This window comes from Nyctereutes procyonoides, unplaced genomic scaffold (assembly GCF_905146905.1).
Source record: "Nyctereutes procyonoides isolate TBG_1078 unplaced genomic scaffold, NYPRO_anot_genome, whole genome shotgun sequence".
Classification (NCBI taxonomy): Eukaryota; Metazoa; Chordata; class Mammalia; order Carnivora; family Canidae; genus Nyctereutes; species Nyctereutes procyonoides.
The window spans coordinates 24,519,575-24,536,099 of NW_026575139.1; the positions used below are offsets into that span (position 1 = coordinate 24,519,575).

The 16,525-nt window shown below is 57.2% G+C and overlaps 1 protein-coding gene across 3 annotated transcripts; it reads left to right on the plus strand.

Annotated features, from left to right (window-relative positions):
* Positions 1-458: 458 nt before the first annotated feature.
* Positions 459-13,274, plus strand: PGF (placental growth factor). 3 transcript variants are annotated; one of them, XM_055304583.1, is made up of 7 exons: positions 459-862; positions 2,046-2,088; positions 6,558-6,754; positions 7,481-7,557; positions 9,667-9,696; positions 9,769-9,864; positions 12,515-13,274. In XM_055304583.1, exons 1-7 carry the CDS (start codon positions 788-790, stop codon positions 12,540-12,542), a joined length of 546 nt encoding a protein of 181 aa, XP_055160558.1. In that variant the 5' UTR covers positions 459-787; the 3' UTR covers positions 12,543-13,274. The 3 variants fall into 3 exon arrangements, with proteins under 3 accessions (XP_055160558.1, XP_055160559.1, XP_055160560.1); XM_055304584.1 differs by having other exon boundaries at positions 9,802-9,864; XM_055304585.1 differs by lacking the exon at positions 9,769-9,864.
* Positions 13,275-16,525: the final 3,251 nt, after the last annotated feature.

Below are 16,525 nucleotides of genomic sequence, written 5' to 3' on the forward strand. Positions count from 1 at the left end.
AGTAACCTCGCGCCCCGAGGACGGTGGGCGGCACAGGTGGCACCGCAGGGGGCCAGGCCGACCTCCGCCCCGCGCGGGAGCTGGAGCCGCGTCCCCGCGGGGGCCGCTAGGTCCGGGGCCGGTGCAGTCGCTGGGCTCCCCCACCTGGCGGCCGCCCCGCGCGGGCCTGGAGGGGCGGGAGCGCAGCCGCGGGGCCACGGGCGCCCCGCCGGACACCGGGCACCGCGCGGCCCGGGCGGCGGCGGGCGGGGCGGCGGCCGGGGGCGGGGCGGGGCGGGCGGGGGCGCGGGCGGCGAGGGCGGGGGGGGCGCCCCTTCCGCGCGCTCGGTCCGCGCCGCCGCCGCCGCCGCCGCAGCCGCCCCGGCGGCCGCTCCCAGGCCTCGTCGGCGGTGGGCGGGGCTGGCCCGCGGCCCCGCCCCACTCGCGGCCCTTGAAACCCGGTCGCCAACGGGCCGCGTCCCAGAAGGGAGCTGCTGTCGGAGGGGGAGGCTGCAGCTCCCCTGGCCAGCGGGAGAGGCCCCGGGGTCGCGCCGGGCGCCCGACGGGCTCCACCCGGGGACCCGCCTGCCCCGCACCGCCCCGCCCTGCCGGGCGCTCCGCATCAGGTGCCCCGGCCCCAGCCCTACCTGCGGGCCCCAGGCTCCCGGGGCTTCCAGAGGATGCTCCGGCCACCTGCGGGGACCTCGAGGCAGCAGTGAGGTCCTCTCCTCCTGTGCCAGGGGCTCCCCCAGGGGGCCGAGCATGGTGGTTTCCCCTTGGAACCTCCTGGCTTGGGACGTCTGAGAAGATGCCGGCCATGAGGCTGTTCACTTGCTTCCTGCAGCTCCTGGCTGGGCTGGCACTGCCTGCTATGCCCCCCCAGGTAAGACCTATCCCAAACCCCAGCCTGGCCCCCCTGATCTTTCCAGCCCCCAGCGCTCGAGGCAGGGGTTCTGAAATCACAGACCCACTTGGGGGAGCGGCCCCTCCATGGATGTCCACACACTTCCCAGGAGCCAGGCTGGACCACGTCTTCTGGGAGGAGACCTCAGGCCCGGCTGTCTCAGACTCCAGCTCCGGGGTCTGTCTTGGCGGGGGCAGGGAAGCCACAGGGAAGGGAGGGAGGTTTCCTGTCTGGCCCCTGGAGCCCTGGTGGCTTTGCTAAAAGCATCTCTCCACTAATCCCAGGCGGGCCCCATGACCAGGCAGGCGCCCCCAGGACCTCTGACCTGGCCTGGTGGAAGGGAAGCCAGCTGAAGAGGCCATTGGTGGGGAGGCTGGGCCCTCCCGCACCAGGCCTCTGGGTGAGCCCAGGGCTCCTGGGTGGGCTGGGGGCAAGACAAGAGGTCCTGCTATGCCCTCTTTCTTGGGTGGGCAGTTGGAGTTTCTGAGTGCAGGGCCTGGGGAAGAGAGCAGGGCCCTTTTCCCAGGAGCCGGGTGAGTCTGGCTGGGAGCCAGCTTGGGCAGTGAAATCCTGACAAAGCCAATGAGATCCCTTCCCTCTGCACTGTCCTGCTGCTCTAGGAGTCTCCAGCTCCAACGGAGGAGCGGGTGGGCTGGGCAGCCCTGCAGCGACAGATGAGCCCCATACCTGCCACTGCTGGTCTACTGCAGGGCTGGCCTGAGGTATAGCCTTACCGGCAGCACCAGCTCATGGCGCCACCCGCTCCAGCCCCTCAGCTCCCACCAGCTGATCACCTCCCCCGGGCTCTGGCATCTAGCCAATGCGTGCTGCACAGGGCCCAGCAGGCCTGGCCTGGGGCTGGGGAGAAGGGAGACCCCTAAGGTCTGCAAAATCTTTGAGACACGGAAGGCAAAGGGTCTCCAAAATCCTCTAGCTTCCCACCCTTTCCAAATGAGGAAACTGAGGCCAGAGAGAAGGGTGGGATCCATCCAGGGTCTAGTGAGGTTTTAGTTACATCCGGAAATGGTTAGCTCTGAGACAGGGCAGAGTGTGTGCACCAGTGGCAAGGAGCTCAGAGGGGCCTCTATGCTCTTGGCAACTTGGCCACAGAGCTCAGAGGCCCAAAGTGGACCCCCTCATCTTTGTCCCTTTTTGTCTGCAGCAATGGGCCTTGTCTGCTGGGAATGGCTCATCAGAGGTGGAAGGTAAGCACGCTGGGCTGTGGATGTACATGCTCCCCAAACCTGCTCCTCCCAGTCCTCTGCAGAGGATAAGAAAGGATTGGCATAAAGGATGGGTACAGACTGATAATGGAGTTCAGGAGCCTGCAAGCTGGCTGACATCCTGGCTGACAAAGTTGGCAGGGCCTGAGAGATCCTTCTTTTGGGACCTAGAGGCCTAATGAAGTGTATTCCTGGGCCAGGGTAACCCAGTGCACAGAGAGTAAGGCTGGGGCCAGTATACCCAGGGTCTGTCCCATGGGCATGGAGCCCCTTCCCAATATGATGTCGGGAGGCAGATGGGGTCTTGGAGGGCAATGCAGGCAGTGAGAGGGGTCCGGGAGCTAGTTGCAGTGGCAAGCAGTCAAGAGGATTAGGGAGGGGTGAGGACACCTTCCAGAAGCCCAGCCTTGACAAAGCTGCAGAGATCTGACCAGGCCTTTCCATTGATTACAAACAGACAGAACATGAGTCGTGCCCTCCCTGGCCCCTCCACTCCCCACCCTGGGTTGCATCAAGAGGGAATCTTCAAAGGGTGTGTCATTTGCCAAAGAGACATACGTGCAGAAGGCAGGAGTCCCATGCCAGCCCCCATGCCTCGCTCCTCCCTCCCTGCCTCTCTGGGACGTGCAGCAAAGCCACACGCCACTACTGAGGCTTCCTATGGCTCCATGGAGGAGGGAGCGTGTAGGGACGTGCACACGCACACTCGTGATAGTCTCCGAAAGCCGGAAACACCCTCCCTCTGCTGCCCTGCCTGTCTGGTGGCCAGCATCAACTAGGCCAGGCCATGCTTCTGGGCCCCTTGGGCAACTAGTCCTAGGGCCCTCGGGCACTGAGGAGGTGAGGAAGGTAGCAGCCCTTAACTTCACTGACACTCCCTCCCTCTCCACGCTCTGCCCCCTGGGACCAGCACAATATTATGCTCTTGGGATTTGGGGGGGGGCCCATCAGCCATCTTCACCCCATAGCCTCTTTGACGGTTTTTAGTGTATTTCAGGCAACAGTTACCAAAGAAGTCCTAGCCTCCCTTTCCTCATCTGTAAAATGGGAACATTAGATTACATGCTATCCAAGGTTCTTTTTCTAAGATTGTGGGATTCTCTGACTCCATGGGGGAGACAGACAATCTCCCAGGGACAGGGGTGAGGAGGCTTAGAAGTGTCAGTTCATGAGGGCAGCTCACCTGTCATCCCAATCAGTCAGAGACCCTGTATCATGGCCAAGAGAAGTACCTTGAGTGTTGGACCGCAGTCACCACAATCTGAAAATGACACCCCCTCTTGCTAACACCAGACATGAGACAACACGGTCTTTACTTTGCAACCATGGACATTGATCTTTACTATTACTTATTATTCTCCACATTTTACAGAAGAACCTGAGGCTCGGAGAGGCCCTTGGGAGTCTGGTAAAGCCTCACACGTTCCTCAGTATACGTGGCAAAGTCGGTGTGCATAGCACCAGGCCTCCCCGTGGCTCATGGCTGAGCAGGCATGAGCAGGATGTCCCTTTGGCAGGCTGGCTGTGTGCCCTGCCACTGCCATGGAGGGGACACCTGTCGAATTCAGGCTGGTGCCCAGGGGCCCTGCCCGGCTCCCTAGGAGCTTGCTCTCAGGATTAAACGCTTCCCTTCCTCGGTTGCCTCCATCCCGGGGAGTAGGCAGCTGGAGCCCGATGGGAGGCTTGCCCCTGGGGCTGGCAAGAGATTTGCTGAGAGCCGCCTTGAGGCGCCGGCGGCAGCCCCATGGGACTGTCCAGCCCTGGCCAGGTGCCTGACAGAGCCACGGTCTCCAGTTCCTCTTACCTCTGGAGCAGGTCCGGGGCCAGAGGAAGTGCTCTCAGGAGCAGCCGAGCAGAGTTCAGTCTGAGGGGCTTGGCCCCCATCTGGGAGCAGCCCCCACACTCTGGGAACCAGCCCCTCATGCTGCCCCCTCACATAGCTTCCTCTGTTTTTCCCACATGCCCAGAAAGTGGCCTCCAGGGATCAAATGCCCTCTTTCCTGGTAGCCACCAGGTCAGCTGGGCTCAGCCTACCTCCTTCTTAGCCGTCTACCCCTTCTCTCCACATGATCTGGCCACATGGCCCAGAAAGTGACAGATTTCAGAGCCCTGGAGCCTGGGTCCTATTGACACCTTCTGCATGGTGTGGTGTGGGATGAGGAAAGGAGATCCTTTCTGCCACCAGACCCAGGCAGCTCTGCTTAACTGGCTGCAGCCTGCCAGCCCAGCTGGGTCGCGGGGTGGGGGTGGGGGAGTCTATGTGGGGAAGGGGCAGGGGGTGAGGAGCCCCTTCTCTACTGCTGACCCTCCAACGGCTGGTCCCAGAGCAGGAGACTGAGCTTTCTTTTTTTAAAGATTTTATTTATTTATTCATGAAACACACACACACACACACACACACACACACACACAGAGGCAGAGAACACAGGCAGAGGGAGAAGCAGGCCCCATGAGGGACTCGATCCCGGGACTCCAGGATCATGCCCTGGGCCGAAGGCAGGCGCTAAACCGCTGAGCCACCCAGGGATCCCGAGACTGAGCTTTCTATGGCACTTTGGCAGCTGGCTGTTCCTCTGCTGTTATTTATGTTGTCCGTGGCAGAGATTAAACATTCAGAGTTACGTAGTGTTCGTGGATTTTAGACTAAACATGTGCTCATGGAGTTAAAATAGGAAGATGCTCCCCTGACCTTGCACTGCACAGGCTCACTTCCCCGGGGCTCTGTGGCTGCTTACAGGGAGAGGGTCTTGGGTCCCACTTGGGTCTGGGGAGGGTATCCCCGTGACCTGGAGAGATAGGATCAGGGGAGGCATCCGATCCCCCACCTGTCCCCAGGCCCAGTCCCTAGAACCCCCAAAGTAGACAGGGTGGATGGAGCAGCAGACACTCAGATAAGCACAGTTTATTGCCTCTGTGGCTGCCTCGGCCAACTCCACGTGGACATACTGCCTCTTGGGTATTTTCCACCAGCTTGCAGGCCTTTCCCAAGGGCCTCTGCTAGGGATGAAGTTTATTTTTCCTCTGAGATTACCCTGAGACTAGGCCTTGCAGGCTCAGTGGAATGGACTTTGGCCCCTTCTGCCTCCTAGGAAAGACCATGGGAAGAATTGAGGGGCTGCCAGGAGAGGCCACTGCTATGGGGCAGACGCTGCAGGGTCCAGCTGGCCTGCCTGTCCTCCCCCACCAGCTGAGGACAACCATCAGGTGTAGGGCAGGATGACCCAGAGTTGGAGATGTTTCTCTGCCCACAGTCTCAAGGCTGGGCTGGGTTGCATGCACAGAATCTCAGACCGTCTGTCAGAGCCCAGAGAGACCTTAGCAACCATCTATTCCCAGCCTTCTTGTTTTCCCTCGGCTGAGGAAACTGATATACCCAAAAAGGTTAAGTGACCTCCCCAAGGTCACACAGCCAGGATGGGGCCAGGACCAGAAGCCCAGGTTGCCTAGCTCTAACTACTCACTTCCTATGAGCCTCCTTGGGGACCAGGACCCAGGCCTTCTCCTGAAGGAACAGCATCTTTTGAGAGATTCTGGATCAATCCGCACAAGATCCTAGTCATGACCACACCAGGACCTGGAGGGGCTCGGGGATGTCCCTGATAATCCTCAGTGAGCTAGCATCTAAATCAGTCAGTAATTACTTTGCCTGTGTTTACCAGGTTCTTGGGTCTCTGTCCTCACATAGTCTCGACTTGGTTATAAAGGAGATAAGAGCCACTAGTGGCCAAGAGAGGGCAAACCCTAGAGTCAAAATTCTGCTTGAAGGAGGAACATTTGTTCATACTGGAGAAGTCAGAGAAGGCCTCAGAGAGGAGGTGGGGTGGTGGGCTTTATTTGGTTAGAAACAGGAAGGGGACCAGGAGCAGATCCCAAAGGTGGGAGTTGTGGCCATGCCGCCGGGCCTGCTGTGAGGGCCCGTCCTACTGATAGGGAGAGTGGGTTTGGAGTACATCGCTGGCCGCGGCCTTGGCTGCCAGGTAGAGGAGCTAGCCCGGAGCGGGGCAGGAAATAAGGACTCGGGGGAGGCTAACCCTCCCTGTGGGACTCTGCAAGTCAATCGTGCAGAACTGACTGTTTTTTGCAAATTCCCCACGATTGAGGAAGCACTTGATCAGGCCTGAGAAAGACCTAGAGGGCCTGAGGAGCTGCCAAGACGCTCTCCTCAGAGCTCCACCGGCACCAAGGCGGGATGTGGGCATCTGCGGAGAGCCTGGACACTGAGAAACCCCATTCCACCAGGATCTCTGTCGGGCAGATGAGCAGTGGGGCCAGCATGGGGAGGCATCATGTCAGGAGTTCAGAGCATGGGGAGCTCACTGGCTAGGAGCTTCCTGGAGGAGGGAGCAGGGGTGCTGAAGCTGGAAGGGCCCACAGGCCCTGGGGAGCAGGGACTGGGGCTTAGAGGAGCAGCCTCCTCCTGGCCTGACCCAGCTATCTGCACCCCCTCGTAGTGGTGCCCTTCCAGCAAGTGTGGGGACGCAGCTACTGCCGGGCACTGGAGAAGCTGGTGGACGTCTTGTCGGAGTACCCGGATGAGGTGGAGCACATGTTCAGCCCATCCTGCGTCTCCCTGCTGCGCTGTAGTGGCTGCTGCGGAGACGAAAACCTGCACTGTATGCCGGTGGAGACGGCCAATGTCACCATGCAGGTGGGTGCGCAGGAGGGAAGGGGGTCACGGGACTCCAGCTAACTCCCAGGCCCAGGCTCTCTCCGCCTTGGTGCGGTGCTCCCCCTGCACAAACCCCCTCCCCACATCCCTGGGCCAGCTTGGCACCCACTCCCTTCCTCCATTACCACCTTCCTCCCTTAGGAGCTTTCTTGGGCTCTAGCTTGGTCCTACCCCAAGACCCAGGGATGTCTGGCTGAGCTTGGAAAATAAATCTGTCCAGATTCAAGAAGCTCCTGTGTATACCAGGAGCACTTGGCGCCCTGAGCTCTGCACTCATGTACACACACACACACAGTGGTTTACTGAGCACTTGCCAGGAAGGCCTAGCTCTGTGAGAAGCACCTTATAAATGTTACTTCTCTTACCCCAACATTCAGTCCCACAAGGCACAGAGGAAGAACCTGAGGTTCAGAGGTGTCATTTCACTTGCTCAGCGGGTAGAGGAACCAAGATCGCACAGAGGTCTCTCTGACTCCAGAGCAGGGCCCCCCCTCCTACGCTATTGCTGTGCTGGTGGCTCTGGGTGAGGAGGGACACACAGGCGTCAGGGCTGTTTGCCCCCACTCAGAGCAGAATGAGAGAACGTCATCCAAAGGCTGGTGGGAGACAAGGAGTCTGGTCCTCCCCACAAGGAGAGGGTGGAGAGAATACTGGAAACCCATGGCCGTCCACCAATCCAGGCATCCAACCCTTCTCTCCCCGAAGCTCCTGATGATCCATTCTATGGGCCGGCCCTCCTACGTGGAGCTGACCTTCTCTCAGCACATCCGCTGTCAGTGCAGGTAGGTTCCCCAGAGAGGGGCAGGGAGGGGCCCTTCGTCCCTGGCAGCCTCAGCCACGGCTGCCTGCCCCAACACTCTATTCCTGGCTGAGGGAGACCAAGGAAGCTGGGGACCATGGCAGCAGCCTTTTATCCCCCACACTGGCCGGTTTGGCCAGGGGGGAGGTGGTCCCATCAGCTGCCCAAGAAGCCAGAGGGGCAGAGGAAGCCTGGATTCCTTCCTAACCTTGCCGGGGCTGGGGGCATACTCTCCCCCTTTCCGAGTTGGGAAGGAGCTGCCGCAGCCCCAGAACTGGTGTGGACGGGGGTGGGGCGGGGGGGGGGCATTGCTCACCTGGACTTTGTTCTGGGCCAAGCTGGTTCCTCAGAGAAGGGGACACCAGACTGAGGGGCATGGAGGGGGATGAGGTCTGGCAGGAGAAAAGAGGCAGAAGGAAGGAGTCGGTGGGCTTTCTTTAAAGTCATGCCTCTACCTGGCAGAGACACTCGCTGCCTTCGCCCGGGGCACCCTGAACATTAGTTATCAGGGGCAGCAGGCTTGGCACTTTAGCCAGGCTCAGGGAGGAGAGGGATGGGCTGGAACCTGGTCCTCTCCTGAGACCGCTGGGCTGTGGATGGAGGCAGCCGGTCCTGAGCCCTGTCCTGGAGTCAGAAGACAGGGAGAGGACCACCATGTATTGTGTGCACCTCTCCTGTGCCTAGCCCCACACTAGGCCCTGGAATGTTTTCCCATTTATTCAGCAAACATCTATTGATTGCCTACTGTATGCCAGGCACCATCCTAGATGCTTGGGATACAGCGGTGAGCAAGACAGACAGGGTCCCTCCTCTCATAACAACCCTAGGAGGTAGGTACTATTGTCCCCATCTTACAGATGAAGATACTGAGGCTTTTACAGTTACATCGTTTGCCACAGCTAGTGAGTGAACCCCAGCCTGTCTAACGCCCCTAATGCTACCTCTCCTGGCTGTAAGCACATTCTTCAGGAGCCCCAGTATTGTCTTGGGCTTGCCCTGGACACCTGTCTGGGGCCCCTCCTGTCCGGGGCCCTGGACACCCCTTTTGGATGTGAGCCCAGGCTCTAGGCCCTCTTCCCTGTACCTCTGTTGGAGGCCCTGCTTTGATCCATTTCCTCCCTTCCATCCCGGCCAGGGCTTAGCCTGACCTGCAACAACAGGTCAGGGGTGAGCCCTCCTGGGCACAGGGCCACATGCTGGCCTCTCACCTTCTATGTCACCTTTGCCCCTCACAGCCACTCTTTTGGGGCAGGCAGACTGGGGAGACTGAGGTTCCAAGAGTGTCTCATCCTGGCCCGAGATGGCAGAGACATGACCAGGCAGTCCAAGAGGCCCAAGCAGTGCCCGGCGCTGGCTCCCAGGGGAGATAGCCAGCCTGGGGCAGCATATTCCCTGGTGCCAAAGCTGACTCTTACCACACTGCCCATGCCCCCACCCCTGTTCCCAGGGGAGACTGAGGCCCTGTCCCCTTTCAGCGGGCTGGGCAACAGGGACACCTTTCTTCTCACTTCTGGGCCACCCGCCACAGCCCTGGAGGCTGAGCCAGGATATGCCTGGTGACTGGGGCTTGTGCTCACCTCCCTTCCCTCCGCCCCCTCACGGACTCCCCCTACTATTGCCTGCAGCCGCAAAAGTCCCCAGGGTGGGGGTGATAGTAGTGCCCTGCTGGGCAGCCTTCGCTGGGGGCAACCATCCCCCGGTCCAGGGCCTTGCCCTTCGTTCACTGTCCTCGCAGAAACTCCCAGAACGCACTCTGAGAGGAAGGGCAGGTACAAGGGAAGGAAGTGAACAGAGAAAGTCAGCAGAGAACAAACTCACAAGTCCACAGACTTGATGCCAAGAGGCTAGGCGGTGCATCAGGGTGTGGAAAGGGGCCCCTAGAGGAGATTCTTCTCTCTCTCGGTGGGGTCACAAGAGCCTACGGTGGAAGCTGAAGCCCAGGCCATTCCTCCCTCCCTGGCTCCACCCTGCCCCCTGGTGGTGTCAGCACTAACTGCAGGACCAGGGCTCTGGAGGTCTAAGAGATGTGGGGGTGGTGGGGAGCCCCACAGGCTGGTTTCCTGACTCTCCCCTGGTCTCTCTGTTTTCCCAGGCCTCCGTTGGAGGATATGAAGCTAGAAAGGTAAGTAGCCTGGCTGGGGCTCCGGGCTATTTTCGGGCCTGCCAGCCCTTGTCCTAGCATGGGGCCCCCCAGCCACTTTGTCTTGACGCTTTTGGCTTATTGCAGGAGGAGACCCAAGGGCAGGGGGAAGAGGAAGAGAGAGAAGCAGAGACCCACAGACTGCCACCTGTGAGTGTGCGGAGGGGGGGACCAGGGATGGCAAGGAGCCTGGGCCAGAGGGGAGCCCCTGCCCTGCCAGCAGGGATCAGTGGTCGGGAAGGGGAGAAACCAGGCCCAGGGCAGTCTTGGGGCAGAATAGGGAGCAAGCATCTCCTAGAGAATCTAGGGCCCAGGAAGCATCAGGGGACCTTGGTTCTTAAGTGAGCTGAGACCTGAGTCCCTGCATGGCCTTGAGAAAGTCATGTCACCTCTCTGAGCCTCGTTTCCCTCTATGTGTAGAAGGAGGAGAGCATTGAGCCATTGTCCAGACACCTGCCAAGCACTTACTGTGCGCCAGGTATCTCAGTGAACAAACCAACACCATTCTTGCTCTTACAGTGCTTACGTTCTAGTGATGCAAAGTCCAACAGCTGAAAGCGTATCCAGGGCTACTTCCTGGTGGCCCTGGGGAGGTACAGGCCCACCCCCCGCTGGCTCCTAGGCTGGCATTTTTGCTACCCTCCCCCCAACGCAGGGGACCTTGAGGGTCCACTAGCTTCCTCTCTGCCTCTCAATGTCACCTACCCATCTTGGCTTCACACCTGCAGGTTGGAGCTCCCGCCCGCGTGTGGCTGGGAGAGAGTGAGAGAGGGGAAAACCCAAATCTGTAAGAGTAAATAGTGAAGCTATTTCACATGCACAGAAATTAAGGCGTACGAGGGCTCTCCTGTAGAGCCCATCTCTTGCCACTGCCAGACTCCAGGAGATGGTCTCCTACCCATGTCCCACCCCATGAGCCCTCCCCTCCATGAACAGAGACTTCCACCGCATTCCATGAAGGCAGGGATTCCGGGTATGTTGGCACCCCGAATGTGAGTGGCCCTCATCTCTCCCTTGGCCCCAGACATGGACTTGAAGGAGGAGCCTATGTGGGGCTCCCCCAACCCCTGCCAGGCAGCCTCAGATAAAAAGTGTCTCGTTGCTCCATCTGCCAGGGCAGTGGTCCCCAAGACCTCTCATTTGGGAATCTTATGAAAGAATTTGAAAAACTCCTGTGCTCCTCTTCTTATTTTTAAGTTGACATTGAACTTTTTCATCAAAATTATAAATCATTGCAAAGGGTATCATTTCTGGTATGTTATAAATGTTAATATTTTAGTAGGGTCTTTATATGTCCTTCAGGTTACCCTACAGGATAAGCCATTCCAATACTCACCATCATTCACTTTTAAAAAGCAGTGTGAATGCTCTGCTCTAGTGGTTGCATATTTACCTTGCTTCTTTTCCCCTTGACCTTGTATTTCCCTTCTACTTCCCCCACAGAGTTTCAGCCTAACTTAATATGGTCGAATGTTCAAAAGTCCATGATGTATCACCTTGTCGTATTTATCTGTCATGACAATGGTATATAAATTTGAATTATTTTCAATTTTCCCGTGAACAGAAAACAATAAATTAAGTTCTCCCCTGGAATAAATTATCACAATAATTATTAGTAGTACCAATTGATCAAAACAGCACAAATACATCATGTTTTAATAAATGCAAAACATAAAAGTATAATCAATCTTACCAGAAGTGCATCTCAATAAGATGGAGGTGGCTACCTCTTTTTAATTAGTTAATGAATCCATTAATGAATGTTCCCTCCTGCCAGCCTGAGACAGGATTCAGCATTAATTCCATTCTCATTTTTTAATAGATGGAAAGGTTGAGCAACCGTGCTCCCATAAATAAGCAAATGGGATGAGATGTCACACAGTCAGTTGAACTCCTTCCAAATTCTTTGCCAAAAGCGCCAAGGTGATCTGCTTACAAAAATCACTCCTCTTGACATATTAGCTGACAGTTAGTTCAGTTCAGTCGTTCTTTGGTTTGGTTGAAAGCAAAGACTGGGAAACCACTTGACTTGCAAAAGCCATAGCAGCCGGCCGAGTTGTGGGTCCTATCTCCTTTCTCAACACTTAGAGCAATATCTCAAGTTGTCCTTTTGTTCACTGTCCCCACACCTGGAGTCTCACCCTGGGGCTAAGTGCTGACCTGGATTAGGAAGGGACAAGATGCTTCTTTCCTTCCCAAAGGAAACAGGGCAGTTGTGGGCAGGGCGGTGGGAAAGCAGACCTCAGGTACTTTCTCACGCAGACAGTTTTCAGGCAGAGGATATGTGAAGGCTGAAAACGGATTCTCTTAATGCCTTCAGTGCTCACATACCCCTCGGACAATCTCCGTGCACATCTAGGGTTGCCTCTACCCCCGGGAGGAGACTGCCGTCCCAGAGTAACCAGAGGTGACATTGCGTGGAGCCAGACTGGGTTCAGAGTTGGCTCCCTAACACGATCTGTGTGTCCTCGGGCAAGTTTCTTACCATCTCTGAGCCTTAGGTTGTTTTTGGGCTTTTTGTTTTTGTCTTCGAAAGGGAAGTGATAAAAGGGTCTTCCTCATAGAACTGTTGTCAAAGGGCCTGAAAAAGTGCTTAGCACAGGGCTGGGCACCCGGGTAAGCGCTTGGTGGAGGGGAACGCCTAGCTCCTCGGCCTGGGTGCAAGCAGAGACCCAGGAATGCCACAGTCTCCCTGTGCTCCCTGTCCAAGCTTTCCCTCCAGGTTGGGCCCCTCTCCCGTAGGAGGGACCCCACCCTCACGGGGTGCTGACACCCCCTTTCTGTGTTTGGTCTCTGGCAGGTGCGGCCATACTGTTCCCCAGAGGTAACCGGCCCCTCAGAGGAGAGACGCCTCACCCCGGCTCCTGTATTTATTACGGCCACACTCAGTTACCTCCCTGCTGACACCTGCCCTCTATTTATTAGCCAATTGTATCCCTGCTGAATGACTTGCTCCCTCCAAGGTGAGGGGCAGGGAGGGACAGGACCCTCAGGAATTCAGTGCCTTAAACAGAACGTGAGAGAAAGAAAGGAGGCAGCAGCAGACCCACGTGTGCATCAGTTGGAGAAGAAGCAAGACCTGTGGCTTTGAGAGGGGCAAGCCAGGCCCCAGCGGGCTTCCCGGGAGCGGCCGCCTGTGCCTGAGCCTTGGGCTCTCTGTGGACCAGCAGCCCTGGTTTTCGGGGCTCCGGGCCAACAACGTGAGGGTGGACAGGTGCAGGCTGGGTGGGAAGGCAGGCAGCAGACAGAGGAGTCCTGCTGCTTCCTCCACCTGGCAGCAGCCTGGCGCCCCGGAGATCCGAAAGTGGGGCTCTGGAGACTGGTGGCTGCCTGGGGGTCTCGGCCACTCCTGGTCCCCTCCGGCTCTCCTCACATCTTGCCACCGCTGCTCATGCTGGGACATTGTGCTTTATGGTCAAGGCATCACCACCTGCCCCTCTCAGGGACACAGGCGAAGAGGGAGCCCCAGCGGGATGTGCCTCCAGCCGCCCCTGCCCCTGAGCGGCTTTCTGACTGCCAAGCCAGATTCTCTTGAATAAAGTATTCTAGTCTGGAAACAGCTTTTCTAGGGGAGTGTGTCTGCGGAGCAGTGGGCAGCCACAGTGGGAGGTGGAAGCAGGACAGAGGAAGGGGTGATGGGCTCAGGGGTTTGCTCCTGCAGGACTCTGGGGTACCTTTCCAGCTGCTTCAGGCAAAAGCTTGGGGTCCTTCCATTGTGAAGGGCTCCCAAGATGTAATCTTGGCCTCGAAGTTCAGCCACCCTGAACACCCTCAAATTCAAGAGCACGCTCCTCTTCCCCTTCCCCCAGGGCCACCCCACACTCACTCCGGTGCCTGGCCCCCAGGCTCCTGGCCCCAGGCTCCTGAGCGAAGGGGGGCTCCCTGGCTTCTCCCGGCCCTTGGAGGAGGTGTCCCAGCTGCAGCACCCCCAGCCTGCTCTGGCTGCTGGATGTGGGGATCTGTAGATGCCCTATTTTTTACCTCCCATCTTCCTCTGTCTGCTTTCTGAACACCTTGGCATGAGATAAGAAAAAAAATTTTTTTTCTTTTTTCAGTCCAAACCTTAGAGTGTCAGATTCCCACCTGCCTGTGACCTTCAAGGAGCACGTGTGTTTATGTTGTATGTGCTGTGGGAGGGGGGAGTCGCCATTTCTGTCATCTGCGGCTACTCAGGACAAACCCACAGGGGCTCAGGGGCAGGGGCTGACCTCAGGCTTTTGAGGGAAGCCCTGGATGGTCCAGCACCTGGGGCGGGGCGGGGTGGGTGGGGTGGGGTGCGGTGCCAGCTGCCCTTGACAATCTGTTCACTGAAGCTTGGGCCCCGTGGGGAACACTCTGGTCAGAATGTGATTCTGGTATGGTCACAGAGGAGATCTGGGCTGGCGTTGGGGGCAGACTTTGCAGGAGAAATGCACTTCTCTCCTACTTCTCACGTCGGGGCTGCAGCCATCCTGGGCCACTGCCTTTGATAGATGGAAAGCTGAGAAGAGCACCCCTTCCCCTTGGTCAGGCCTCTGGCTCAGCTCCAGGGACCCCAGCCCAGCCCCTGGAGCAGGTCCAAGGGCCTCAGCCTCACAGGGTTGCTCTCCTGGAGTCCAGCCTCTCCATCCAGACCAGTGACCCCTGCAGAGAGCCAGAGACCAGAGGATCTCCTGGGGGCCAGAAATGAAAAATTGCAGCTAGTAAAGAAATTAATGTTAGTGCTGTAATTAATATTGTTGTTTGTTAGTTTGTGATGCTCTGCATCCAAAGCTGGGAGGCTCACAGCAGGAAGGGGTAGGAAGGGAACTTACTGGTCCACTTGACCATATTAGGTGTCTTTTAGGTCTTAGAGGGCCCTCTTCATTTGCTCATTCTGTTTGTGGAGCACCACCTGTGTACCTGACACTGTCCCAGGCGCCAAGGATTCCATGAGGAATAAAACACGCAAGGACCTGCTCTCACATATCTTATACTTGAGTAGAGAGACAGACTCTGACCATATGTTGTAGGATAGCGGGTGGACTTTTCCGTTGCTCAGATTGATGACTGCACTCAGGACTCAGGAAAAGGGTGTTGAGTGTCTCACACTCTAAAACAGAGAGAAACAATTGGGGGCTGGACACATGTGCCCACAGGATCCATTGTGAGACAGCTGGTGTTTGCCAGCCCCAGACACCACCCAGCACCCCCTTCCTCAGTCTTCAGAAGCAGAGACCAGGGAGAGGGAAGGGAGAGGTGGGGAGGTGAGGTTAGCGGAGGCCCGGGTGGCTTGGCCCCTTCCCATCCTCTCCCTGGGGCTGGCCTCGCTGTGCAGTTAGCCCGTGTGCCAGCTGCATGGTGGCTGGCGTGAATGGAGAACTGAAGCGTGACAGGCCAGAGGGAGGGGCATCCAGCAGGACTTTCCCATGGGTCAGGGGACATGCTGGAAGGTGAGTGGCCCTGAGCTGCCCTCCTGTTCTCCTGAGAGGAAAACGTGCAGATGAGGAGACCCCACAGGCAGTGGGCTGCGGGTGGAGAGTGGGGGCAATTGCTGGGTGGGGGCTGTGAAATACAGAGCTGGAAGGGGAGCACATCAGGGAACAGTGCTGTGGGGTGCCCTGCAGGGTGCCCACAAGAGAGTTGGCCTCCTGGGATCCCTGGGTGGCGCAGCAGTTTGGCGCCTGCCTTTGGCCCAGGGCGCGATCCTGGAGACCCGGGATCGAATCCCACGTCGGGCTCCAGGTGCATGGAGCCTGCTTCTCCCTCTGCCTGTGTCTCTGCGCCTCTCTCTCTCTCTGTGTGTGACTATCATAAATAAATAAATAAATTTAAAAAAAAAAAAAAAAGAGAGTTGGCCTCCACATGCCCAACATGCCAGCTGCGTTCACAGCCAAAGAAGACATGGCTGCAGCTAAGTAGTCCTTGTCCCCAGTCACTCCTTCCTGACCCTGTGTGAAAGCACAGAAGGGAGTTGTAGAGAGGGCAAGGCAGGGTACACAGAGAGACTGTGCCTTCCCTGCTCCCTTGGGTCCAATCCAGGCCCTGCCTGGGGGAGGAGAGGGATTGGCCTTAAATGGGACAGAGCAGCCCAGGTCGGGCTGCACCTATCATAAGTTAAAGTGAAAGGAACATTAGATGATCTTCCCAAAATGCTATTAAGAGACAGGAAAAGGGGGCGCCTGGGTGGCTCAGTCAGTTAAGCTCAGGTCATGATCCCGGGGTCCTGGGATGGAGCGCTGCATCGGGCTCCCTGCTCTGTGGGGAGTCTGCTTTTCCCTCTACCTCCCCCTGCTCATGCTCTCTCTCCTTCTCACTCACTCTCTCTCTCTGAAGTAAATAAAATCTTTAATAAGTAAATAAACAAAATATTTAAAAGAGAGAGAGAGGGATCCCTGAGTGGCGCAGCGGTTTGGCGCCTGCCTTTGGCCCAGGGCACGATCCTGGAGACCCGGGATCGAATCCCATATCAGGCTCCCGGTGCATGGAGCCTGCTTCTCCCTCTGCCTGTGTCTCTGCCTCTCTCTCTCTCTCTCTCTCTCTCTCTCTCTCTCTCTCTGTGACTATCATAAATAAATAAATTAAAAAACAAAAACAAAACAAAAAAAAAAACAAACAAAATAAATAAATAAATAAATAAAAGAGAGAGAGAGATGCCTGGGTGGCTCCCAGTCAGTTAAACATCTGAATTCGGCTCAGGTCATGACCCTGGGGTCCTGGGATGGAGTCCCACTTTAGGCTCTCCACAGGAAGTCTGCTTCTCCCTCTCCCTGTGTCTCTGCCCCTCTCTGTGTGTCTCTCATAAATAAATAAATAAAATCTTTTAAAAACAAAAAGAGAGAGACAGGAAAGG

What these genes read in the sequence shown, in the direction of transcription:
- PGF (XM_055304583.1), top strand. Translation starts at nt 788, where the DNA reads ATGCCGGCCATGAGGCTGTTCACTTGCTTCCTGCAGCTCCTGGCTGGG. An exon ending in CGGCCAATGTCACCATGCAG is followed by an intron (nt 6,755 to 7,480) that starts GTGGGTGCGCAG and finishes CTCTCCCCGAAG; the next exon opens with CTCCTGATGATCCATTCTAT. An exon ending in GAGGATATGAAGCTAGAAAG is followed by an intron (nt 9,697 to 9,768) that starts GTAAGTAGCCTG and finishes GGGGCCCCCCAG; the next exon opens with CCACTTTGTCTTGACGCTTT.